At 48.6% G+C, this 25,269-nt stretch overlaps 1 protein-coding gene across 5 annotated transcripts in view; it reads left to right on the plus strand.

The window, feature by feature from the left end:
• Positions 1 to 800: 800 nt before the first annotated feature.
• Positions 801 to 25,269, plus strand: part of RAPGEF1 (Rap guanine nucleotide exchange factor 1) — a 156,790-nt gene continuing 132,321 nt past the window's right edge. For all 5 annotated transcript variants that reach the window (XM_021674091.2, XM_064376803.1, XM_064376823.1 and 2 more), the window contains exon 1: positions 801 to 868. In XM_021674091.2, coding sequence (XP_021529766.2) covers positions 808 to 868 — 61 coding nt within the window. In that variant the 5' untranslated portion in view covers positions 801 to 807. The remainder of the gene's footprint in view (positions 869 to 25,269) is intronic.

Consider the following 25,269-nt stretch of genomic DNA (forward strand, 5'->3'; position numbering starts at 1 on the left):
CCCCACCTCCCCACCCCAGCCCCATGCCGATGGCCAGGGCCCAATTCCATCAGGGAAAAAAAAGCGAGGTGCTGCTGGTTTGGGGGAGGGTCAGGACAGGCTCCCAGTCAGCAGAGCTTGTTGAGTGCTGGTGAGGGTGAGTTCCTTGGCGTGGAGCCTTTGGCCCACAGGGGATGCTGGGTCCGGGATGATGGGAGGATGGGGTTAGGCGTCCGTTCCACGTCTTGGGGTGGAAAATCTGGCCCCGCAGTGGTCTCTGTGTCTCGGATGAGGGGACAGGCCAGGCTCTGGGCAACTGAGGGCCCTGGGTTGGAGCTGTCAAGTCCCAGGCCTGGACCTGGTGACTCGGGTCCCACAGCAGAGGAATGCGGAGTCCCGGGTGGAGTCGGCCCCAGGCCCCGGCGTGGGGACTCCGGCTCGGCAGAGGGCGCTGCGTCTTGCGCCTCTCGCGCGAGGCTCGGGCGGCTCCGGGCGGACAGGGGGCGCTGTGGCGGCGCGGCGGGAGCCCGGCAGGTGGCGCTGTGGGCCGTGGCCGCGGCCGAGGCCCGGCGGGCGGGCGGCGGCGCGGCGCTGCGGCCGGCTCGCGGGCCGGGGGAACGGCGGCGGGCGCGCGGGAGGCGGAGCGGCGGCGGCGGGCGCGGCGGGAGCGGCTGGGCCCGGGCGGGCTGGAGCGCGGTCGCCGAGCGCAGGGCCGCGGCCGCGCGGAGCCCGCCATGCCGGCGCGGGTCTGAGGCGTGGCGAGCCAGGGCCGAGGCGAGCGGCGGGCGCGCCGCCCCTGTCGCCCCGCGGCGGCCCGGCCCGGGCCCGATGAGCGGCGGCCTCGGCCTCCGGCGCAGCCCGGAAATGTCCGGCAAGATCGAGAAAGCAGGTGAGGAGCGGGCGCGGGGCGGCTCCCTCCGGCAGGGCCGGGCCCGCGGGCTCCGCTGCTCCACGGCCGAGCGCGAGTCCCCCGGGATGCGCGGCCCTGCGTGCGCCGGGGCGGGGTGAGGCCACCGAGGCCTCGCCGGGGCGCCCGGCAGCTTCTCTTCCAGGCCCATTCCCGGCCGGGCGCAGGGGAAGCGGCCGCTGCGGGGGCGCCGGGGGCCGGGCCGGGCGGGGCCCTGTGACCCGGGGTCGGGCGCGCGAGCCGCTCCGCGGTCCCCGGGAACTTCCGAAAATGGCTCGAGCCCCGGGCAGGGGAAGAGCCGCCCGGGCCGCGTGCTGCGGCGGCTGCGGAGATCCGTGCCCGGCCTGGGCTCGGCGCTCGGAAGGTGAGCCGCGCTGAGCTGTAAAATGTGTCATTTCTTATGAGCCTGAGTTTAAATTTAACCAGAAGCGTCCACTTCGGTTGCTTCAAAGGAAGCAGGCTGGATGTGTGGGGGCGTTTCGAGGACGCAGTCAAGTTTCCCCCCAACCCTCATCAAGCTCAGACGGGCAAGGAGGGCAGGTGGGGGGCCGGTGGGTGTGAGTAGATAAATCTTGATGCAGACCTTATCTCTTTGTGTGTTCCTAGAAATCTCGGGGAGTTGCCTTCTGAGTCCCTGGGTTTGCCTGTCCTGGGAATAGAGCCTCCAAAGATTCAATGACTGTTATGCATATGAGACCCCGGGCTTCATTAGCCTGCGGCACCTTTGGAGTCCAGATGCGAATCCTTGGGTGTAAGGTGAGGTGGGCGGGTGTTCCGGGGGTCCTGTACTGAGGGCATGGCCTGTGGTCATAACCCAGGTACCAGGTTAGCTTGGCGGCTGAATTAGGGAAAGTAGATTTTTAGAGAGCTGCCAGGGAGGTCTGTGGCTTTGATTGTGGAAGTTGCTTATGTTTCCCGGGTTGAGTATGGGATATTTCTGTGGGCTGCACCCCTGCAGCGTACCCACGAGGCAATGTGACATTTACAGGCTGTGGTTGAAGCACAGAAGGACGTATTTGTAGGCTTTTTTGTGGGTTTAGTATATATCTGATTCTTAGTACCTAAAATGCATTGCTTCTTAAATTTTTGAAGCTCATCTGTGGGAAAGAATATGGTCCCAGTTTTACAGGCTCACAGAGGTTCAGTGAGTTCCAGCTGTCTAGCCAGCAAGAGGGTAGCAGGTGGGGTATTGATTCCTGGGCCCTCTGACCAGAAGCCAGGGTGCTTTTCTCAGGGGCAGGACACTTGGATGCAGGTGCCACTTCAGTGAGGGTATTTTTCTCACTGATCTGGAGCGCCCACGGCCTTTCCCAGTGACCATGAGTCGCCATCCTGTACACCTGCTGCTCCAGAAATATCTTGGATTCATCCGTGCAGCATTTCTCAGGAACTTCTTATATAGTGTCTCATCAGAATGTACTGTTGTGAAACTTAGATAACTTATTTTATCCAGTTGCACTGGGCTCTTTGATTATAAGAATATTCGACGTTCATTGTCAAAACTTGGAAATCATGGAAAAGTAAAATGAACTGGATTGAAATATCATCTGTGAGCCCGGCACAGTGGCTCACACCTGTGATCCCCACATTTTGGGAGGCTGAAGCAGGAGGATCGCTTGAGGCCAGGAGTTTGAAAAAAGCGTTGGCAAAATGGCGAGACCTCATCACTACTTAAAAGCAAATGCTGTTTTTTAAAAAAGGAAAATGTTATCTGTCATCCCATGAGCTGCTTTCCACAGCCCAAACCGCTGGGAGTGAAATGACACTTGATTTGCGTTCTCTGCTGTTTGGGAGAAAGACCTGAGGCCAGTTCATTTCAGTGTAGGTTGTCCTTGGGCCTTCTCTGGCCACCGCCTTCTGCTAGGGGTTGTGGATGCAAGTGCCTGCTCCCAGAGAAGCTTGTCTGGCCTAGCACAGTTCCTAGGCTACCCCAGGCTGCCAGACCTAGTGACCGTGCTGCCATGGACACAGGTGAGAGAGGGGGCGTCATCAGTGCAGGAACGAGGAAGACTTTGGAGGGGACAGTGTTTGTGCTAGGCTCTGAAGAGAGGGCTGAGTTACCCCTGGTGGAGACGGGAGAAAGAGGAGAGAGGGGAAGGGGCTGACCAGGGGCTGTGAAAAGTGTGGAAGGAAGATGCATTTTGTGAGAAGCAGAAAAAGTAAGAGAGTTCTGAGATTGTCAAGACCAGAGTTGGGACCTCACCTGGAGATTGGGGATCACAGATGTGCTGCTGGCCAGGGGTCCAGCCTCCTGAAGGTCTTTTGCTGCGGTTCATAGGAATTATAGCAAAAGATTACTCCAACTGCCAAGGAGGACTGGGACCCACCTGGAGTGAGGATGACCTTTCCTAGTGGTCTCTGCTGGTCATTCTGAGTCAACTTCCCTCTGCATTTCAGAGGGAAACCTAACGACGAGATTTCATTAGGTTTCTGTTGGAGTTTTTTAAATGGACCTCCCACTATTAAATCTACAGAGGAATATTTGATTCAGAGGAGAGGCCCTTAGGTGAAGTGGTGACAGAGCCTGACACCTGGCAAACAATTGTTGTGATTAGAGTTTGACTGTCTTCTGTTGTCTCAAAGCAACAGAAATATTGCTTAAATATGTTCATAATCTTTTCTCCCTGAAAGTAGAAGGACCACGTTTTTAGGTCTCAGTGCTTAAGGCATCCAAGATTTTTTGGGTGAGCAGGAGACCCCTTCACATCCTGTATGGTGTGCGGGTCCGGCCTGTTCCTAACCCCGCCTCCTTGCCTTGCCTGATGCCTCCTTGGTGTGCAGGGCTGTCCTTAGCCCCTGGGGGAGATCTTTTGAGTCATTACTGCTTTTTGGGATGGGCATGCTCTTTCTCATGCAGCAGTGCCTGGCTGGGGCAGGCCCTTGAGAGGTTCACCCATACCTATGTACATCCTCAGAGGACACACCAGGTCATAGGCCTTATGTTCCATGGTCCCAAGTGCCATGGGGAATCAAGACAGTCTGGGCCAGAGGGTGGCACAGGGACAACCTGCTGGGCTGGTAGGGGCCTGTCAAGTGAGGCCTGGTGGAGAAAGGTTGAATTTGGAGGGCCAGGAAGAAGCCGGGGTGCCGGGGAGGCTTTTCTAAACTCCACAGCGCTTCCAGAGATGATGAAGAGGTGGGGAGTAGAACAGAGCTGGGTGGATTAGGGAGCACCCGGGATGAGCTTGTGAGCAGGCCTGCCCAGAGGTCTTCCCTAGGAGCTGAGAGGGACTTGTTCTGGAAGACCAATGGGAGATGGGAGATGGATGCAACTGTTTGGAGGCTGCTTTGGAGAACACATGAACATGGTTCTGCTTGGGCAAGCAGCACTGTGCTTCTGTTTGCTCATGTGTCTTTCAGTAAAGACACCGAATGAGGCGAGTTGATACCCTCGTGTTTGTGGAGCTTACATGCAGACTGGCAGCTGCGGGCTGGATTCAGTCCACAGAGGTATTGGGTTGGACCTGTAGGTGTTCTTGAGGAAAAAATAAAAAGAATCGATGGTCAATATTGAAAAATCAGGAAGTTACTCAAAAATCTCAAAAACCAGGTTCCTGGTTCCCTGAGCCCTTGTCCCTGCCTACAAGGCAGCTACGGGCAGGAGTCAGGTGGCGGCCACTCCCATGGAGCCCCTCACCACTCCCACAGCCAGCCACACCTCCGACTGCCTACTTGGACTTTTGACCTTTGTGTTTGCATCCCCTCCTCGGAGAAATGATTCACGTTTGTTTGTTTTTATCTGGACTTGAAAACCTTTGCCCCATCCCTTCATTGACTCATTACTCCATCCTTCATTCATCAGGGATTGAGCACTAGCTCCGTCAGGCTCCATTCAAGGCTCTGGGGACTCGGTGGTGAACTCAGCAGATGTCCCGCTGCCTGCCCTGAATACAGGCTTCCTCTGTGTGTCACAGGGTGAGCAGGAAGGTTGCCAGGGATCAGATTTGTAGTGGGGAGGGATGGTCAGGAAACTCCTATGCTCCTGTGACAAGATGGAACTTAAGGTGAGAGGCAGACTGTGGCTCCAATTAGCTGGGCACAGGCAGTGGGGTAGGGAGTCTCCTGGGGTGGGAGCAGACTGAGGCTGTCTCAGCTGGAGGGAAGAAGGTCCTTGGACTGTACATGTCAGTCAGTCGCTCATTCCTTTCTTCCTTCAGTGGCTTCACTTATCACCTGCTTCATGGAGCAACCTCCTGAGGGCCTGGAGTTGTTCCAGTTCTTGGGACACAGCAAAGATCCCCACCTCCTGGGCCGTCCCTTCTAACTGGGCCGACCATAAATTAGGCAGTTTTGTATATATATTTTTAAAGTCCCTTGCCTCTCTCTCTGTGCTCCCAGCAAATCCCAGGCTGTCTGGGAGTTTCGTCATTTACCGGGGCCTCCTGCCAGCGCTGTAGCTCCCACCACCTTGGAGCAGTTCACTGGGGCTGGTAAAGTGGTTGCAGGCTTGCCCAGCATGCTACCTGAAGACAGAATAAATATGGTGTCTCACACTCAGTGTGCTGTGGGTTCAAATGTGTGAAGCTGCTTTTATTGTAAATTGAAAAGAAATTTACAATGACTGCATTTGTAGTAACATTTTCGTCATGATGTATTTTCTCAGAACAGATACTAAGAATACAAGCCCTATCATGTGGGGCTGCACATTTTCGTGGCCTAAGAAAGAGGTCCTCTTAGATTGGCAGTCACTGTATTTCAATCAACTTTAAACTCTTCAAATTTGTACTTCCTTTTCCCCCCATAGTTAGGAATTTTTGTGGTCAGAGTGTATTCAGTCAAGCAGTGCAACATTTTGATGGCACCTGCTCCTCCTCCTCTTGCTCACCTGTTTTAACACTTACTGAGTACCTCCTCATTGGCAAACACCAACCGACGCCTTGTGGCAGGGAGCCAGCAGTAACCTGTCCCTGGAGGCCACAGTCCAGGGGTAGAATCAAAACAATCTTGAACATTTCTGCAATTTCCAGTGGTTTTCAGAATGTATTTATAGACTACCTCATTTGATTTCATCCTCCACGACAGTCTGGGGATGAGGGCAGGGGTGAGTATCCCTCTTTTGTCCCTGAGGGCAGCTAAGGCCCAGGGAAATTTAGTTGCTTGACCAAGGTCACGCCCTGGAGAAGTGGAGTGGGGAACCAGCCCCCTTTCTTGCCTTTACAGAGCACTGGTTAGAACCTCCCTGGTTGCTGGAGACCCAGTAGCTTTCTATCTTAATTCGTCTTCAGGCTTCTCAATCTCTTTTCTGATCTTTGAAAAAAAGATCTACCAGCTAAATTAAGGGAGGCCCACTACAGTCTTTAGGCTGCATGTGATACTCATAATGCTAATCATATTAACAATGCTGGAGAGAGATAAGAAATAGCACTAACGCCAGTTAAATGTGTTTTTAGAAAAAATCAACCACAGCAACCCCAAATGTTTCCTGGTCTCCAGAGCAGCTGTTGGCAGAGGCGGTTTGAATGGGATTCCTTGTAGCCAAGAGACCTTGTAGGAGGTCTGCAGAGATGAGTCATGTGTGAGCTTGCAGAACAATCATCTCCCAAAGTAGCCCAGATCAGAGATTGCCTGGAGTGCTAGGCTGGGTCTTACCTCAGCCCAGCTGAGCATGTTCTCTGTAGCCAGGATAAGATCACGCTCTGGAAAGAGGAGAGGCCTGATGACCTGCTGCCTGCTCCACCCTGCAGCTGCCTCCCTGCCAGGTCAGGTGTTCCTCTGACTCGTCACCCATCTTGCCCTAAAGGCTATTTTGTGAGTAAATAAATAAAACCCACCATTTGTGAATTATTAAGGCATCTGTCATCCAGCAGGCCAGTCATCTTAGTTTCTGGTCATGTGTTTGAGACAGTCTGGGTTGTGTCCTTAGGTGATTCGTCCCCTTTCCTGGGGATTATTTTCTTTATCAGTGCCAGGAAGGAAGGAGTGGGGCTCTCAAGTTAGTGCTCCTCTGTTTGTGTTTTTAGGCTCCAGACCCCCACCCCTTTTTTTAATTTTAAGTTCTGGAATACATGTACTGAAAGTGCAGTTTTGTTACGTAAGTATCACATGTGCCATGGTGGTTTGCTGCACCTATCAACCCATCATCTAGGTTTTAAGCGCATGCCTGACTGCAGGCCCTTTTTTATACACAAGAAGGCCTTTAGGTAACCACCAATAGGGAAGCCAGTTTGAGCGCAGTCCTTCCTGCTTAGCTGTGGCCCGAGACTCTTCCTTGGACCCTCCGCCCCAAATACAGTGTGAAAACCCACTTCCTGGATGCTCTCACGGGCTCCTCTACCAAAACCAACTTCCTCTGGGCTCTTTGTGCCTTCTTTTCCTCTAACAGAGAGTAAATTCCATGGAAATGCCCCAGATCAGTGCTTGAGTAGAATGTTTAACTCATTCAAAATCAAAGCCCTGGTTTCCTTTCTGCAAGTTAAAAATCAACAAGTGTTAAACAGATCATTAGCTTAGTGAGGGAGTATGCCTGTCTACCACCGTGGTGCCATTACAGTGCCCTGAACACAATAGGTGCTCAATAAATATTTACTAAAAGAATGAGTGAATCGAGTTAATATTATCATAGAACAAATTTCAGTTTCTGGTTCCATATCTCAGCTTATCTTTAGATGTAGCTTATTCTGGTTTTAAACAGCCGATTAGGACGTTTCATGGTGCATTAATCGGACCAATATCTGATCAGTGGTGCTCAGTTAGTTGGGGGTTCTGTGTTAACGATATACCTTGGTCAGTGTTTTCCTGTAGTCCTCTGAAAATTAATGAGGTTAGGATCAAATTCCGAGAACACCGCTGGGAAAACTCTAGGACACCATGAAGGCTAAGCCGCCACTTGGCTCTGACGCTGCATCTGTTGGTCAGTTGATGTTCTTTGAGCTTTCACTTACACGACTGCCTGGTTCTGTGGGATGCGCAGGAGCAAAGCGCTCTTAGGCAATGCTCATTTTGCCCTGTGTTTACAAACCAAGTCATGTGCCAGCTCTGCTCAGCTTGACACTTACAATGAGCACCATCCCAGGAATCCCGGTCCCTACTTGTTATTTTTTTTTCAATTGGCCTTTGAATGAGATTTAGGACTAGCTTCCTGCAGCATTACTCTCTCTTCCTGGGATGACTGTGCGGTGTGTGCTGTCTGGGCCTGGGGCACTGGCTGTTGTGTGCCTCTGGCTCCCCCTTCCTTCTTTGTCCAGGGGCATGGGCAGTCTTTCTTGCTACTTCCCCCTCCTTCGTGAGCTAAGAGACAGGGGAGAGGCTCACCTGAGTGTATTAGAAATCTGCTGTCTGCTGGTCACAATTCCTCTTTCTCCTGCTTTCTTCTTCCAGGCCGTAGTTTGAAAGACAAGTGACAATTCTTTGAACCCACGTCCCACCCTGCAGTCTGGACTGCTGCTTCCCAGAACACCATGACTCCTGTAACAGCTTAGACCTCTGTCCCCATCAGTCCCTTAGCAGCAGGCTTTCTCTTTGCTTTTCACTGGCTTGCTGGAACCACACAGTGACTTGACTGCATGTTAAGTTTTGTGCTCAGACAATTCTGCAGTGTTTTTAAAGCGTAGAAATGAAGCACTGAGCACAGGATGCTGTGTGGTTTGCCCAGGGCTGGGTTCAGAGGTGTGGATTTCAGGCATTTGCCCTATAGCTTTTTAAAATTTGTGCCATTGGTGTGGACCTGACAGATGCAATTCCCAGCCACACGCTATTGTTAAAAATGGAGCAGGAGGCCAGGCGCGGGTGACTCACGCCTGTAATCCCACCACTTGGGGAGGCTGAGGTGGGCAGATCACCTGAGGTTGAGAGTTCAAGACCAGCCTGACCAACATGAAGAAACCCTGTCTCTACTAAAAATGCAAAATTAGCCATGCGCGGTGGCGCATGCCTGTAATCCCAGCTATTTGGGAGGCTGAGACAGGAGAATTGCTTGAACCCGGGAGGTGGAGGCTGCGGTGATCCGAAATCGTGCCATCGTACTCCAGCCTGGGTAACAAGAGTGAAATTCTGTCTCAAAAAAGAAAAAAAAATGGAGCAGGAGTGTGAAGCTGGCAATATTTGAGAGAAGGAAGGACATGGAATTTGAAGAGAGGACAGCTGACATCCAGTGGAATGTGACCGTGTTAAATAGCCACTTAGCTGACCCCAAACAAGCAAACAAACAGAACCCCTGGTTGGAAACAGTGGTTGTATTTATTTGCTGGTTATCACATGCACCCATCCTCCGTCAAGTGATGGTTCTAAGTAAACAGATGGGTGATTGATTGTGCATGGGGCATGGAATTGGCTTCTCTCAACCCCTCCTTTAATCATAAAAATAATAGCAGTAGCTGATGTTGATCAGGCACTTACCACGTTCTGTACCAGGCTCCTTTCTGTGCATTTTACACTAGTGGTTGCATTTAAACCTTACAATAGGAGAAAGGTACTGTTACTGTCCTTGTTCTACAGAGGAGGAAACTAAGACACAGAGCTTTTCTGGGAGATCTGAAAGAGTTAACATTTGCCCACAGTCATATACTGAGTTGGGGCAAAGTTAGGACTAAAGCCTATCTGACTATTCCCTATGCATCTATATTTTCATTGATTCGGATAGTATTCTCTTGGGCTATGTGCCTTGGGTGAAAATGAGCCTCTGCGTTTTCAGGGACCCCTCTGCCACAGAGATGGCTGCTGCACTAACAGGACACCCTATCATCCTGAGGGGTCCTTGGGAAGACTGCTCTCCTGCTGGCTGTCCTGCTGGAGTTCACCGGCGGCTCCAGAAGCCTGACTTCTGGCTTTGACCATGGGCAAATTGCTTGTTTCTCTGAGCCTCAGGTGCCTTTGTTGTTACTTGGTGGGGTGGATCAACCCACCCCAGAGCCCTTTCTAATGCTGGTTCTTTGTGAGTCTAGACTGTAGTATGTGGGGTGGACGTATTAAGGGTTGTTTTGATGATGGTTTTTAATGGCAGTAAATGTTGGACAGCACTTTACTCATCATCAAAATAGCTTTTGAAACACTTTTGTACACAGTTTCTTTGTTGTTTTGGGCTTTGCTAATTTGTTTCTTATCATAAGGTATTGGAGTTGCACAAGATTTTTCCCGGATGAGGACAATGGCAGCTCACGTGTATTATTTCCGTGTGCCAGATACATGTATGATTTAATTAATTATGTTCTTATAAAGCGTCAGCAGTGGCAGGTATTGTGCCCATTTGACAGTTGAGGAAAGGGAGGCATCAAGAGGGAAGTGACTCGCAGAGTTGGGTGGTGTATTGCTGAGAACTGGAGTTTCACTTCTCTTCCCTTCCTGGGGTCTAGGGCTGACTTGGCGGTACCCCACTGCTTTGGAATGTACTCTGGGGTTCCCCTGGGGCTTTCCAGCCTCTGGGCAGGACTGTTAAGGTGGCACCACATCTGTCTACAGATTTACAAAGAAGCCTCTGGTTTCTCCATTATTGAAGTGGTTTAAAAAGTACATTTGCTGAAAATATCGCATGAGAATCTGCTTTGGAGAAACTTTCACAGATGGCACAACAGTGGGAAGTGTCCCTTACAAGTTAAAACAGTTCCATCCACCCACCCACCCAACACTGGCTGTCACTGAGTGTCAAGCAGCCTGCCAGGGCAGAAGAGGGTACTGAGAGGGCTGAGGCATCAGTGCCCTTGGGGAGCTGACAGTCAGCCACCACCTGTGTTGTATGCAGGAAACTTTTGATCTTGGCTCTCACACCCTCACCCATGTTAGAGGTGGCATGAGGCTGAGCTGGGAGGTGGGAGACCTGCCTCATGCCCCCAGGTCTGGACCAACCCTATCTCTCCATCTGTGCAGTGAGCCAGTACAGAGCAGTGACTGAGCGCCTGTGCTTAGGGTCCTCTAGCTGTGGCTTTAGATACCAGTCCTCTGTAATTGTTCTGGGATCTTGGGCATGTCACCCTGTCTTGTCTAAGCCTCAGTTCCTTATCTGTAAAATGGTGAAAATCCTAACAGCACCTACCTTATGGTATTGAGGGAGAATTAAATGAGATGATGTGCATAAAGCACTTTATCAGAGTCAGGACACACAGGTGCTCTGTAAACCTTAGCTTTTGTTCTCTCCTCAGGTCTCCTTCTGCTCTAAAGGGACCATTTCTTTGAAAATGGCAATCTGGTAACTAAAATTCAAACCTCAGCACTCACAGAGAAGGGGAGTTCCCTGGTTATTGAGGTATTTCCTTAGGCTGGTTTGTTCTTCTCTCTCTCTCTCTCTCTCTCTCTCTCTCTCTCTCTCTCTCTCTCTAAGAAGGCTGAAGTCCAGGGCGAAGGTTTTTACAATTAGGTAATAAACATTTGAAGAGATCACTCATAGGAAGAGTAGAGGGCAATTCATTTCAGCTATCTGTGTCCCAGTGCATGCAGGTAGATCAGGAGGCCCTGATTGTAATTAGAGGCTCTCTGGAAGGAATGGGCCTGTGCTCGAAGTCTGTGGTGTCTGTCAGAGCCACAGCAGGGCTGATCCACCAACAGGAGTATTTTTGGACCTGTCCCAAGAGACACCTCCCCAGTTTCTCTTTGCAGGATGACTCTTGAGGATTAATTAAATCATCTCCATTCAGCTCTGGAGGTGAAATGATCACAGGGTTGCTTTTGTGACAGTTAAAACACCATAAGACATTCAAGATCCTCGTGTATAAGTAACTTACAAATTGCATTGAGCGCTGCAAGCAGGGGCATTTCATACCCTTTATTTTTCTTCCTTGATTAACTTTCACAGTTAAGATAAATTCAGAAATCCTGTCGTGGTGTTCTGAGTCTTCCTTAACCCCTGCTCCCCTGGGAATTTCTGATACGTGAAAGTAAATGTGTGTAGTCTCCTTGCAAATTTGTCAGTGCAGCTAGCATGAAGCACAGTGCTATTTGCAGAGAGACCAAAGCCCAGTCAACCCTTTTCACTTTCTGTGTCATTTGGTCCTGGAGCTACACAACCTCTCAATTAGCATAACCACACTAATTTGTGCTTCTGCCTCAGCTTGTCAGGAGTGCCTTACAAATATTAATTCTCTGAGCTCATCAGAAAACCAAAGGCACAGATCAAAAGCGTCCTTTTCTGCATGATCTGTCCTTGTTTTTTCTGTTCATGAGGAGCTTTCTCTATTAATTACCCTAAGTATGCAATGTTATAGAATGAAGCTTTTATATTTGAACAAGATAAGAATTGGGCTAAGGACCTGGATTACAGGGACTCGGGCTAGGGATTGCCCATGCTGCAGGGTGCCAAGTACCCTGGCCTCAGCTTGGCAGGAGAAATGCATTTACTGCTGGAGGAAATTCTGTAGGCTAAAGTCATGGGGAGTGTGAGTCATGATCTCCCGAAATGCTTGGACCTGTGGCATCTTTGGGCAATGAAGAGGGAACCAGCTTGGCACTGCCACAGAAATACCGTGTCCCCTGGGGCAAGCCAGGATTCCTTCCTAGACCTCTGAACCCCACTCCATAATTTGAGAGCCTTGAACTGGAACAGAGGTTCCTGAGCTTTTTCAGATCATAGGTCTCCCGAGAGTCTGATAGAAGCTCTGTGGACCTTGTCCCCAGAGAGAAAGATTCATTATGTATGGACATGTTTCTGCCAAGCCGTAAATTCCCACTACTGTGTGATAAATGAGAATTTGCAAATACCCAGGGTCTTGGAAAGATCAAATAGAATTTTTGTTGTCTGAAACAATCAGGACTTAGTTCAGTCAGATCTGAGCCCAAGTGATAGTAATTGTGCATTCCCGGAGTTTGGTGAGGATTCTGTGAAATGGGGCTTGTTAGTTGCTGGGTGTAATGCCTGCATGGATAAAAGGAGAACTTTTCCCTTATGGGTGAGGTTTAAAAATTTACATAGAGTAAAATTGATGTTTTGGGGATATATAGTTCTATTTTTTGTTTTTAATTTGTGATGGGGTCACATTGTCACCCAGGCTAGAGTGCAGGGTACAGTCACAGCTCACTGCAGCCTCGACCTCCTGAGCCCAAGTAGTCTTCCCACTCAGCCGCTTGAGTAGCTGGGACTTAGTTGCACACCACCATGCCCTGTTCATTTAAAAAATTTATTTTCATAGCGACAGGATCTCCCTATGTTTTCCAGGCTAGTGGAGTATAAAGTTTTGCGCATTTTCATACGTGTAGATTTGTGTGACCACTACTACAGAATGCAGGCCAATTCCATCACTCCAGGGGAAAAGCCTTCTTGCCGCCCCTTTGTAGTCACACCCTTTTCCCACACTGGCAGCATGGATCTGCTTGCTTGCTTGCTTTTTTTTTTTTTCTTGAGATGTAGTCTTGCTCTTTTGCCCAGGCTGGAGTGCAGCAGTGCCATCTCAGCTCATTGCAACCTTCCCTTCCCAGGCTCAAGCAATTCTCCTGCTTCAGCCTCTCAAGCTGAGATTATAGGCACCTGCCAGCCACCCCCTGGCTAATTTTTGTATTTTTAGTAGAGATGGGGTTTCACCATGTTGGCCAGGCTGGTCTTGAATGCCTGACCTCGAGTGATCTGCCCACCTCAGCCTCCCAAAGTGCTGGGATTACAGATGTGAGCCACCCTGCCCGACCAGCATTGATCTATCTATACCTATATATACCTATATATATATTTTCTATCTATACCTATAGATTTGCATTTTCCAGAATACCATGTAAATACAACCATAGAATATGTGTGATTGGCCTTTTTACTCTGTACTGACTTTGAGATTCATCAAGTTGTTCTTTTGATCACTGGTTCATGCCTTTTTATTGCTAAGTAGTACTCTATTGCATGGACAATAACTGCTTATCTGCATGAGAAACTGACCTTGGCTAACTGTATGTCTGTTTGCTAGAAATAGGCAAAGATGGCACAGGACCAACAAAAAGCAACTCAATTTTTAAAATGGGCAAAGGACTTGAATAAGCATTTCTCCAAAGGAGATATACAAATGGCTAATAAACATGTCAAAATGTACTCAACACCACTGATCACTGGGGAAGTGCCAGTGAAAACTGTAGACAGAACTGGGTGCAGTGGTGCATGCCTGCAGTCCCAGTCACTCGGAAGGCTGAGGTGGGAGGACTGCTTTAGCCCGAAAGGTCAAGACTGCAGTGAGCTCTGATTGTATTGCTGCACTCTGGCCTGGGTGATAGAGTGAGATCCCAAAAAAGAAAATTAGCCAGGCACACTGGTGCAAGCCTGCAGTCCCAGCTACTTGGAGGAGGAGAATTGCTTGAGCCCAGGAGTTCTGGGCTGTAGTGCACTGTGCCCATTGGGTGTCTGTACTAAGTTCAGCACCAATATGGTGACCTCTGGGACTACCAAGTTGCTTAACGAGGGGTGAACTGGCACAGGCTAGAAGTGGAGCAGGTCAAAACTCCTGTGCTGATCAGCAGTGGGATCACACCTGTGAATAGCTACTGCACTACAGCCTGGGCAAAATAGTGAGACCCCATCTCATTCATTCACACATACATATAAACGTACCTAAGTACGTAACCTACCTACCACAGGGAGATACCACCTCACACCCATGAGGATGGCTGTTTTCAAAAACATAGAAAATAGAGCTTGTGGATAGCTGAGCAGGTGGAGGCTCCTGAAGGTGGCATACCCAGGGAGGGCTTGGAAGCTCCGCACCCCTTCTCACAGGGCCTGCCCAGTGCATCTCTTCATCTATGTCCTTTGTAATATCCTTTATAATAAATGGGTAAGCATGAGGCAGATGGAATTAACAGACTGTGGCTGCTGTTTTTAAACCGGGTTGGCCAATATCTGTGTGTCTCTTCAGAGGATGGGCTGTCTTTCTGCAACAAGGGAGAACAGAATCACAAGATCTTTTGAAGGGACCTTGATATTTCCTGTGGCAGATTTCAGTGTTGCTGGTCAGAACTCATTTCATCCATCAGGGTTGCTGTGGGCTTTCCTAATTATCTTTAGTCTTCCTTGGATTTACCAGGCCGTGGATGCTGAAAATAACAATCCTGGTGTTTTAGGAGAGGAGTGAGCTTTTCCCCATGAACCCTGTGGGCACTCTGCGACTTCATATGTATATATGGCCTTCCTGAAAGCATGTGTGAAAATTGAGTATCAAACCTGTATCTTAACAATGCACACTCACTGGACACTCACTCAACTGGACACTCACAGTCGGATGAGTTATCTGAGTAAGGATGAAGATCTATAGTTTTGGCATGTCCGCTGAACTCTGTCTTCTCTCGACAGTAGGATTTTATGAAACTTATGTTTTTCACTAGTATCAACTATTCCATTTTCTCACTTTCACTACTTTTTATAAAATATTAATGGCAAAATATAACAAAGCAGTCAGACTCTTTCCACAACAACAGTCACTGCCACCACAAGAAAAACACCCCACAGAAAATAAGTGTTGTTGAGGATGTGGGGAAATCTGAACACTTGTGCACTATTGGCAGGACTGTAAAATGGTGCAGCCTCTGTGGAAAACAGTATGGCGTCTCACCAAAAAACTAAAAATAGAATTACCACGTGATCCAGCAAAGTATATCCCTACCGGTGTATACGCAAAAGAAGTGAATGCGGGGTCTGGAGGGGATGTTCCTGCACCATCTTTGTAGCAGCATCATTCACAACAGCCAAAAGATGGAAGCGACCCAGTTGTCCATGGATGGGTGAATGGATAAGAAAAACGTGGTCTGTTCATACGTGGAATATTATTCAGCCTTAAAAAGGAAGGAAGTTCTGACTTATGTTCCAACGTGGATGGACCTGGAGGACATTATTCTAAGTAAAATAAGCCAGTCACAAAAAGACTGATTGATTTCAGACCATATGATTTCACTAGACACAGAGGTGTGTACACTAGACAAAATTATAGCAACTGAAAGGCGCTGAGGTGGCTGCCAGGGGCTGTGTGGAGGGAGTAATGGAGACTGTTTCAGTTTTGTTTGGTAGAAAAGTTCTGCAGATGGCTGCTGCTGATGGTGGTGGCACATTATGAATGTTACTTATTACCACTGGAGTGTACACTTTAAAATGATTAAGATGGCAAGTCTTATGTTATGTGTATTTTACCATAATTTTAAGAATTTTCTGTGGATTCTAAATATTTTTCAGTGTTTATATAATTACATTATTTAATCTTAAGTATCTTTTTAAATTTTTTGTTTATTTATTTGAGATGGAGTCTCACTCTGTTACCCAGTCTGGAGTGCAATGGTGTGATCTTGGCTCGCTGCAGCCTGTATGTCCTGGGTTCAAGTGATTCTCCTGCCTCAGCCTCCTGAGTAGCTGGGGCTACAGGCATGCATCACCATGCCTGGCTAGTTTTTGTATTTTTAGTAGAGATGGGGTTTAACTATATTGATCAGGCTAGTCTTGAACTCCTGACGTCCAGTGATCTGCCAGCCTCAGCCTCCCAAAGTGCTGGTATTACAGGCATGAGCCACCATGCCCGTCCCCCCTCCTTTTTTAATAGAGATATTGTTTTGCTCTATTATCCAGTCTGGAGTGCAGTGGTGTGATCATGGCTCACTGCAGCCTCAAACTCCTGGGCTCAAGGAATCCTCCTGCCTCAGCCTCCCAAAGTGCTGGGATTATAGGTGGGAGCTGCTGCACTCAGCCCATGAAACTTTTAATCCAGGGCAGATCTTACACCTCTGGATGGGGACCCAGTCATCTTGAACCTGGGCTTTTCAGCTGTGCTGGGTCCCTGCTGTCCCCTGGCAAGGTTCCATTCCCATCAGGGGCTGATGGAAGTCCCTGGGAGCCTAAATGTCTAGTTGAGCTCCAGCCTCTGGTGGTGATGTAGCTTGGCACATAGTGCTTGGCTCACGTCGCTGTTAGTAAAGACTCTCAGGCTCTGCAGTGGCTTCCCTCCGAGGGCTCTGCCTGGATCCATCAGCGGCACTTACTCTCTCCGAGTTGACAACACAGATGGCACTTACTCCAGCGCTGTTTGGCAGGATTCCAGGCTATCGCCACATTCTTGAGAAGGTATCACTGGCTTGGGGGAAGGGAAAAGAGAGGATGATCTAGGCAAAAGCAAGATCAAGTCCCTCTCTGAGAATTTTCCAGCCTGGCAGGCCCTGTTAGGTGGTGTGGTGCCACTGTGTGAGTGCGAGTGCCACCTGGAGATGGCCATGATAGGGTCGCTGTTCCCACACGTCTCTGTACGAATCTGGGTGATAACCAATTACCTTGGGGTTTTTAGACGCTAAGGTACCAACACATGTAAGACATGTTATTGATTTAATGTCTCTCAGGAAACAAAGGAGAAAATATATTAGCAGGTGGGTTATAAAACACACCTTGATTTCAAAAGTGAAGCTGTGAAAAACTACAGTACCCAACAGAAAATGATTTTGAGACCCCTGGCGGATACCAAAATCCGCAGATGCTCAAGTCACTGATAGAAAATGACATAGTACTTGCAGATAACCTATGCACCTCCTCCTGTATACTTTAAATTATCTCTAGATTACTTGCAATGCCTTATACAGTGTAAATGCTACATAAATAGGTGCTATATCATCTTATTTAGGGCATATTGACAAGAAAAAAGTCTGTACCTGTTTAGTTGTAGACACAACCATCCATTTTTTTTCCTTAGTATTTTCAGTCGGTTGGTTGAATCCACAGATGCAGAACCCATGGCTACAGAGGGCCAACTGTATATGACTTAGAATCAGGGAGACACAGTATAAGCCACTGACCCATCTTCGAGCTGATTTCTTAGGCACCTGCTATGTACAGTCAGTGGCAATTGATGCTTGGAACATGGACAAAGAAGTCAGGGCTCCTGCCCTCATGGAGCTCGATGTGACTGGGTCCAAGTGCACCCCTCCAAATGAGACTTAGCCATTGACTAAAGGGTTGGACTCTGGACTTTTCTTGTCAATGCACCTCTATTCTGGCCTCTCAGTTAGATATCTGGACACCAGAGGAAAATTACTATGAGGATCACCGTGCTGACAGAGCGCGTGACAGATGGAGTGATGATCACACTTCCCGGCTTCCGCCTGCTGTCCTGGCATCATTATTAATAGAGCCCTCCCTGCCCCATTCGAAGTGTCCTGGTTTGGATGGGAAAACACTGAGGGAGTGATCATTGATATCTATTACATTCCACAAATTTGCATTGGAGACGGTCTGGGTTTGCAGAGAGAGAACTGCCTCAGGTCCACAGCCTGTTCTAACGCAGGTCAAGCCCATGGAGTCTGCGGGAGGGTTGGTGGGGTCTGGCTGGAGCTCCATTCTCCCATGGGCATCTGCTACTTGGCATGTTCCAATCACTCAGCTCCCAGAAGCATCAAAATCTGGGATGGTTTGGTTCAAGAAACATAAACATGCACATACAGCAACCAGAGCACAATTTTATCCTAAGGTAAAAATCAGATCAGCCAAATCTCAAATTGGCATTTTTTGGAATGGGTGGAAAGGATGTTAGTATTTTTGTCAATTTAAGTTTTATAGAGAAAGTTGGAAAATAATTATATAGGGATATTAGTCTTGGTTAACTTGGACGGAAATTTTTTTTTCTGTTGCTATGGAAGAGGTACAGGCATAGGATTTTTCTAAGAAGTTTCATTTTTTTATGCAAGTGATATACTGTGGAAGGAGGTTAAAGGAAACAGCCAGAAAGACAGGTAGGAAGCTTTATGTTTGTCACAGATTGATAACTTGTGACCTGTGATGTTGGCAGGTGTTGCTGACAGGGTCATCAGGGGCCAGGTGGTCACTGTCCTGAGGACCTGCCGGGTACCCAGAATGCTGCCTGCCTGTTTGGTGGCTCTCAGTCATTAGCACCTGGAGGTTACTGGGCTCCAGTGCCTGGTTTCTGATTCAGTAGGTCTGTGGTTGGGCTGAGAATGGGCATCTCTAGCAAGTTCCCAGGTGACACTGCTGGTGGAGGTGGGAGGTATCTTTGGAACCACCGCTCAAAGTCTGGAGAGGAATTGGAAGGGTCCTAGGGACTTGACCTATGAGATAAAAGTTTGCCCTTATAATGATGATGATGATGATGGTTATGATGATGATGACGACGTTAACAAAAAATGTCTGTGCATTGACAGGTGCTGTGCTACATGTATTTAATCCTCCCAGCAGCACTGGAAGGAGGTAACAGTGGCCTCATTTTACAGATGAGAAAACTAAGGCCTAAGGCTAGGCATGGTGGCTCACGGCTGTAATCCCAGCACTTTGGGAAGCCAAGGCAGGCAGATCACCTGAGATTAGGAGTTTGAGACCAGCTTGGCCAATACGGTGAAACCTTGTCTCTACTAAAAATACAAAAATTAGCTGAGTGTGGTGGCCCGTGCCTGTAGTCCAGCTACTCGGGAGGCTGAGGTGGGAGAATCACTTGAACCCAGGAGGCAGAGGTTGCAGTGAGCCAAGATCATGCCGCTGCACTTCAGCCTGGGGGACAGGGTGAGACTCTTGTCTCAAAAACAAAAAAAAAAAGGAAAGAAGAAAATACAGATGCATGGGGAATAGTCAGATGGGCTATTCCCCTAACTGCCCCAACTCAGTATATGACTATGTGCAAATTTTAACTCTTTTAGATCTCAAAGAAATGCTCTGTGTCTTAGTTTTCTCCTCTGTGGAATGAGAACAGTAACAGTACCTTTCTCTTATTGTGAGGATTTAATGCAACCACAAGTGTAAAATACACAGAAGGGAACCTGGTACTGCCCATGCAAAGTACCTAATGAACATCAGCTACTACTGTCTCTCTGGGCGACAGAGCGAGACTTTGTCTCAGAAAATAAAAAAGGAGAAGGCCCTGAAGGGTTTATGTGACTTATCCATCTGGGTTGAAGAGCTAGGTTAGGAGAGCTAGGCTGAGAGCTAGTATTGAAACAAACACTTATCAAATGGAGAAGTAGCTTAATAATACTCCCAAAAAGACATCACAGACTGAAGATGATTCTGGTAGTATAAGTACATGTGAACAAGAAAGTGTTGACCCTTCTGCTTCCAGTTCATGCTTTTTGTCGGCAGAATTGACAGGGAAAAACAACAGCGATCTAATGGTCCCTGACAAGAGATGGCGAGAAGCCGAGCAGCAGGAAGAAACTCTTTGGTGAATCTCACTCTGAATGTATATTGTGCCTTGGGATATTAGCTGATTAATTTGGGTGACATACTAGACATCGTGATAAGCAACACATGTACAAACTAAGCATCCAGAACATGAAGACAAAACTAAAATTTTGCCAGGCTCTGTGGCATGTGCCTGTTGTTCTAGCTACTCTGGTGGCTGAGGTGGGGGAGGATCACATGAACCCAGGAGTTCAAGTCCAGCCTAGGCAACATGGTGAGACCCTGTCTAAAAAAAAAACAACAGCCCCACAGCCTCTAAAATTTAAATTTTATCTGAAGTCACGCTGTACTTACGTGAGTAATTTTAGAGCATGAAGTATAATTGCTTACAGGGCTTCATCTCAGCCCTCTTTTTCAGGCTGTTTTCTCTCCTGAATTCTCCATTTGGGAACAGGCAATCTAGTCCCGTGGGTCGAAGCCAGCTAGCTCAACACTGGTCATTCTCAAACGCATGTTTCCAGCCCCTCTTTAGGACTTGATGTGCCTGAACAAGAGCTCTTGATTCTCCCCTTCACTCTCTGCCTGGTGACTCCTCTCGGCTTCCCCCATCACAGTAAATAATGCCATTTTTGACCCAGTTGTTCAGGCTCAGAAATCTTGGTTTGGATGAGAAAACAAGAGAGTGTCCTTGCCTCCTTCTCCCAGCACACATCCAGTCCCTCAGTAATCCCCCGCGATTTACTCTGGTAAATCCTGACCGGTCCCTCTCGGCACCTCCTCTGCTGACCCCTTACTCTAGGCCACCACCATTTCTCTCTAGACTGCCCGGTACGCTCCTTACTGGCTTCTTGGTTTCTATTCCCGACTCACAGCCGTCCATTCCGCATTCCACAGCCAAAGCGTGAACTGGATCACATGGATCCTGTTTATGATGATCGTCCAGGGCTTCCCCACACATTTGAAGAGATCTGAGGTCCTCGACGTGGCCTGTGTGTGCCCTGGCCCCTGGCCCTTGGCTCAGTCCCTGACACCTCTCTCTCCTGTTGCTGTGTCCCAGCCACACTGGCTTGTGTGCTCTTCTTCCAGGTGTTATTTGGCCTCAAAGCCTTGGCACTTGCCATTCTCTTACTGGAACATTCATTCCCCAGATACTGTAGGGCACCTGCTGAGAAGCCATGGACAAGATTCAAAGGCTGCTGGCGCCACCGTTTGCTGATCATGTGACCTGGGAAAAGTTGCTCACCCACCTCCTTTTAAAAATCAGTTTCTCATTGATAAGATGGATCCTGTGGCAGGGTTGTGTTGAGTTCATGCTGGGCAGTACTGAATCGTAAGCACTGGGGAAGCATGAGCTCCTCTTCCTGTGTCCTTCGCTTCCTAACTCCCTCATGTCTCTGTTCAGATGCCACCCAGAGAGGCCAGCCCTACCCACTGGGCCCAGAATAGCAAACAGGGCTGCCATCACTTTGTGTCCCTCACCCTGCTCTTTTTCCCCCTTTAAATGTAGCATTTATTTGCTTGTTTTTGGTGTTGTTTTTTTTTAGTTTTTTTAGAGACAGAGTCTTGCTCTGTTGCCCCAGGCTGGAGGGCAGTGGTGCAGTGTCGGCTCACTGCAACCTCTGCACCCAGGTTCAAGCGATTCTCCTACCTCAGCCTCCCGAGTAGCTGGGACTACAGGCATGAGTCACCACACCTGGCTAATTTTGTATTTTTAGTAGAGACGGGGTTTCCCCATGTTGGTCAGGCTGGTCTCGAACTCCTGACCTCAGGTGATCCATCCGCCTCGGCCTCCCAAAGTTCTGGGATTACAAGCGTGAGCCACTGAACCCGTAATATCTTGGTTTTTAGTAGAGATGGGTTTTCACCATGTTGTCCAGACTGTTCTCACGCTCCTGAGCTCAGGCAATCCGCCTACCTTGGCCTCCCAGAGTGCTCGGATTACAGGTGTCAGCCACTGCGCCCGGCCTATTTGCTGCTTTTTTATGATTTTCTCCCTCATTGGGAGGTAAACTCCCTGTGATGATGCTCACTAATTTTTGTTGAATGGTTAGTGAGTATCCATTGGGTATGGACTCCAGACCTCTTAAGGGAGATGGGTACATTTTACAAGCTTGAGGAGCACAGCCAGAGTGCAGGCTGTGACTGTGTTCACACTTGTGCAGCTCAGTGCAGAGGGCCATCGGCAGTGAGCGGCTCTGTCAAGTTCTTCTGGAGGCGGGGAGTTGTAAAGGGCAGGAGGCACCACAGCCTGGAGGCTGAGGTCGGCAGCATCAGGGGGAGAGGGGCTGGAGTCTTCCCCAGCGCGGGCATTGCCTCTTCCAATACTGTCATGGTCCAAGTGAAGCAGAGGCTGTGGGACCCTCAACACTTGTCTTTGAGAGTCCACTGGATGTTGGCTGTTAGGTTCCATTTGACTCTCTGGAGAGGAGGGACGTGAGCTACAGCACAGGCAGGCAGTTGCAGGGCTGTGCAGTGTCCAGTCTTCTTGTGAGGAAGTGGGAGATGAAGGTGGGAAAGGTAGTTTGGGGCCAGACTCCAGAAGGCTTTGAATGCCAATCCATGCACTGAGGACTTCCACCTTTAGTATTATAGGAAGCATCAAGGAGTTTTTATTTTATTTATTTATTTATTTTTTGATGGTTTTAGAAGGCTTTAGTTATTACAGGAGTAGAGAGAAGAATATTTGTGCTTTTGAGGTCAGGGAAGATTTGATAGAGGGCTGGCATTTCTTTCTTTTTTTTTTTAATTGCATTTTAGGTTTTGGGGTATATGTGAAGAACATGCAACAGTGTTGCATAGGTACACACATGGCAGTGTGATTTGCTGCCTTCCTCCCCTTCACGTATATCTGGCATTTCTCCCCATGCTATCTCTCCCCAACTCCCCAAGGAGTTTTTATTTTTTATTTATGTTTTTGAGACAGGGTTTGCCTCTGTCGCTCAGGCTGGAGTGCAGTGGTGCAATCTTGGCTCACTGCAACATCTGCCTCCCAGGCTCAAGCCATTCTCCCACCTCAGCCCCCACCCCCAATGCCCTGAGTAGCTGGGACTACGGACACACGCACCACCATGCTTAGCTAATTATGTTTTTCTTTGTTTTTTAGGGATAGGGGTTTTGCCATGTTGTCCAGTCAGGTCTCAAACTCCTGGGCTCAAGTGATCTACCCCTCCTCCCTCCTAAAGTGCTGGGATTACAGGCATGAGCCACAGTGCCTGGCCATATCAGGGATTTGGGAAGCACTCTCTGTACATATTTAGACTTTCCCCCAAGTCTTCCACATTTCTCCCTTTCCCATACTGAAGGCTATGTTTAGTTCCTGGCTGAGTCCTGACTTTGTAAAGAACAACAAGTAAACAGCTTCTTCAGAAGGCTAGATGCTGAGCCCTGATTGCCCTTCAGTGAACCAGCCTTATCCATGAAGTTACTTGGAAAGCCAGAAGCTGTCTCATTGGAGGTCATTGAAATTTGAAGCAAGGGACAGGTTCTGAGCCCCTGTGTTTTGCAGATTAGGTTAGCGCAAGAAAGATGGGCTGGGTGTCTTTGCAGTTCATTTCTATAGAGTGTCATTCTAAGTCTGCCTGGATAAAGAAACAAAGCAGCCTCATGTGGGATCCATCAGCAGTGGCCAGTGGGAGTCAGCATTTGTAGTTATTGACACATCTCCTGCAGAATTGGGCGGTGGGCTAGCTGTGGGAGAGCACTGCACTGGGAGTCGGTGTCTTGGGGCCTCTAGGCTCCTGTGAAAGGTCTTTTTTCTCTGGCCCTCAGTTTCTCCATTTTGTTATAATGAGCTGGGCTAGCTCAGTAGTTCTTAACCTCTTGACCTCCTTAAGTTCTTAACCTCCTTTAGACTTTCGTGAAAGCTGTAAAGCCGTAGACCTCTATTCCTACAAAAATGAACACACATGGTTTGCCAACACCTTAGGAACCCCCAAAGCCCACGACACAAAACCCTGGATCTGTAAGGCCCTGTCCCATCCAACCCCTGGCCTTCGCCTGGGCGTGTACCTCCAGCTACACAGTGCCTTCATACATGCTGCCCTTTGCCTGGTCCAGCTCTGCTCACCCTTCAAGTCTCACCCTTACCTGACTTCCCAGATTAGATTAGGTCACCCTGCTAAACATGCATCTCCCACCCTGAATTTAGAGCTGATCACAGTAATAACTAAGTGATTCTTCGTGCACATTATCCGACCCTCCCCAAGCTCCATGTTGGTATTTGTTGAATAAATCTCTGAGGCCCCTCCAGATATGACGTTCTGAGACTGATCTGTGAGTTTGCAGATGTATCATAAGAGAGTCCCTGAGCTTGTATTTCCTGTGACACTTGACATGTGGTGGCCTTTGCCTTCGATGATTTCCTCCTGGACTGGACAGGAGAGTCACTTCAAAGCAGTCTAGGCCAGACTCGGTGGCTCATACTTATAATCCTAGGACTTTGGGAGGCTGAGGCTCGAGGATCACTTGAGACCATGGGTTTGAGACCAGCCTGGCAACCAAGCAAGACGCTATCTCTACAAAAGATAATTTAAAAAATTAGCCAGGCATGGTGGCAAGTGTATATATTCATAGCTAGTCAGGAGGCTGAGGCAGGAGGATCGCTTGAGCTTAGCAATTGGAGGCTGCAGTGAGCTGTGATTGCACCACTGTACTCCAGCCTGAACAACAGAGGCTCTGTCTCAAAAAAAAAAAAAAAAAAAAAAAAAAGGCAGAGTCTAGAGGACCCAGAAGATAGAGAGTCTGACCCAGACTTTCTGCCTCAGTGCTCTGCTGGGCCTGACCTCCAAGCTGGTCATCGCCTTTGTTTATGTTCTGGGCTGAGCTGGAACTCCTACTTGGAACATTCCCACAGTGCTTGGCGCTTCCTCTTATTGTTGTATTTTTCTCCAGGAGGGAAGTGACCAACATCAGACTTTCCTCCCAGCAGACAAATTCCATACACAAAGCTTTGTGTCAGCTACCGGGTACCCGCCTGAGAGCCCAGCCTCTGTTTCTTTGGTTCTGGGTGGGTGAATGTCCACATTACAGGGAGCCACCAGCCCTTCCCTTCTGAGCCATTTCTATCTTAAGAAAAAAATCGCCTTCAAGAAGTGAGCAACGCCTTGAAGGATTCTGACTTAGATCAGAGTTCGTCTGAAGCCAACAGCCCCTTGCATGTAGGGGCAGGCATTCCTTTAAATGTTTCATACTTCAGTGGCGGCAATATTACCTCCCTGGCTTATGTCGTGTCCTACAATCAAAATATCATTCCTTCTGTAGTCCAGCTACCTGGGAGGCTGAGGCAAGAGGATCACTTGAGCCCAGTAGTTCGAGGCCAACTGGGCAATGTAAGGAGGCCCTGTCTCTTAAAAAAAAAAAAATCCTGAGGTACAGATATTTGTAAGATAAATTTTATTTTAAT

This window comes from Aotus nancymaae, unplaced genomic scaffold (assembly GCF_030222135.1).
Source record: "Aotus nancymaae isolate 86718 unplaced genomic scaffold, 86718_ANA_hifiasm-v0.15.2.pri h1tg000003l, whole genome shotgun sequence".
NCBI lineage: Eukaryota > Metazoa > Chordata > Mammalia > Primates > Aotidae > Aotus > Aotus nancymaae.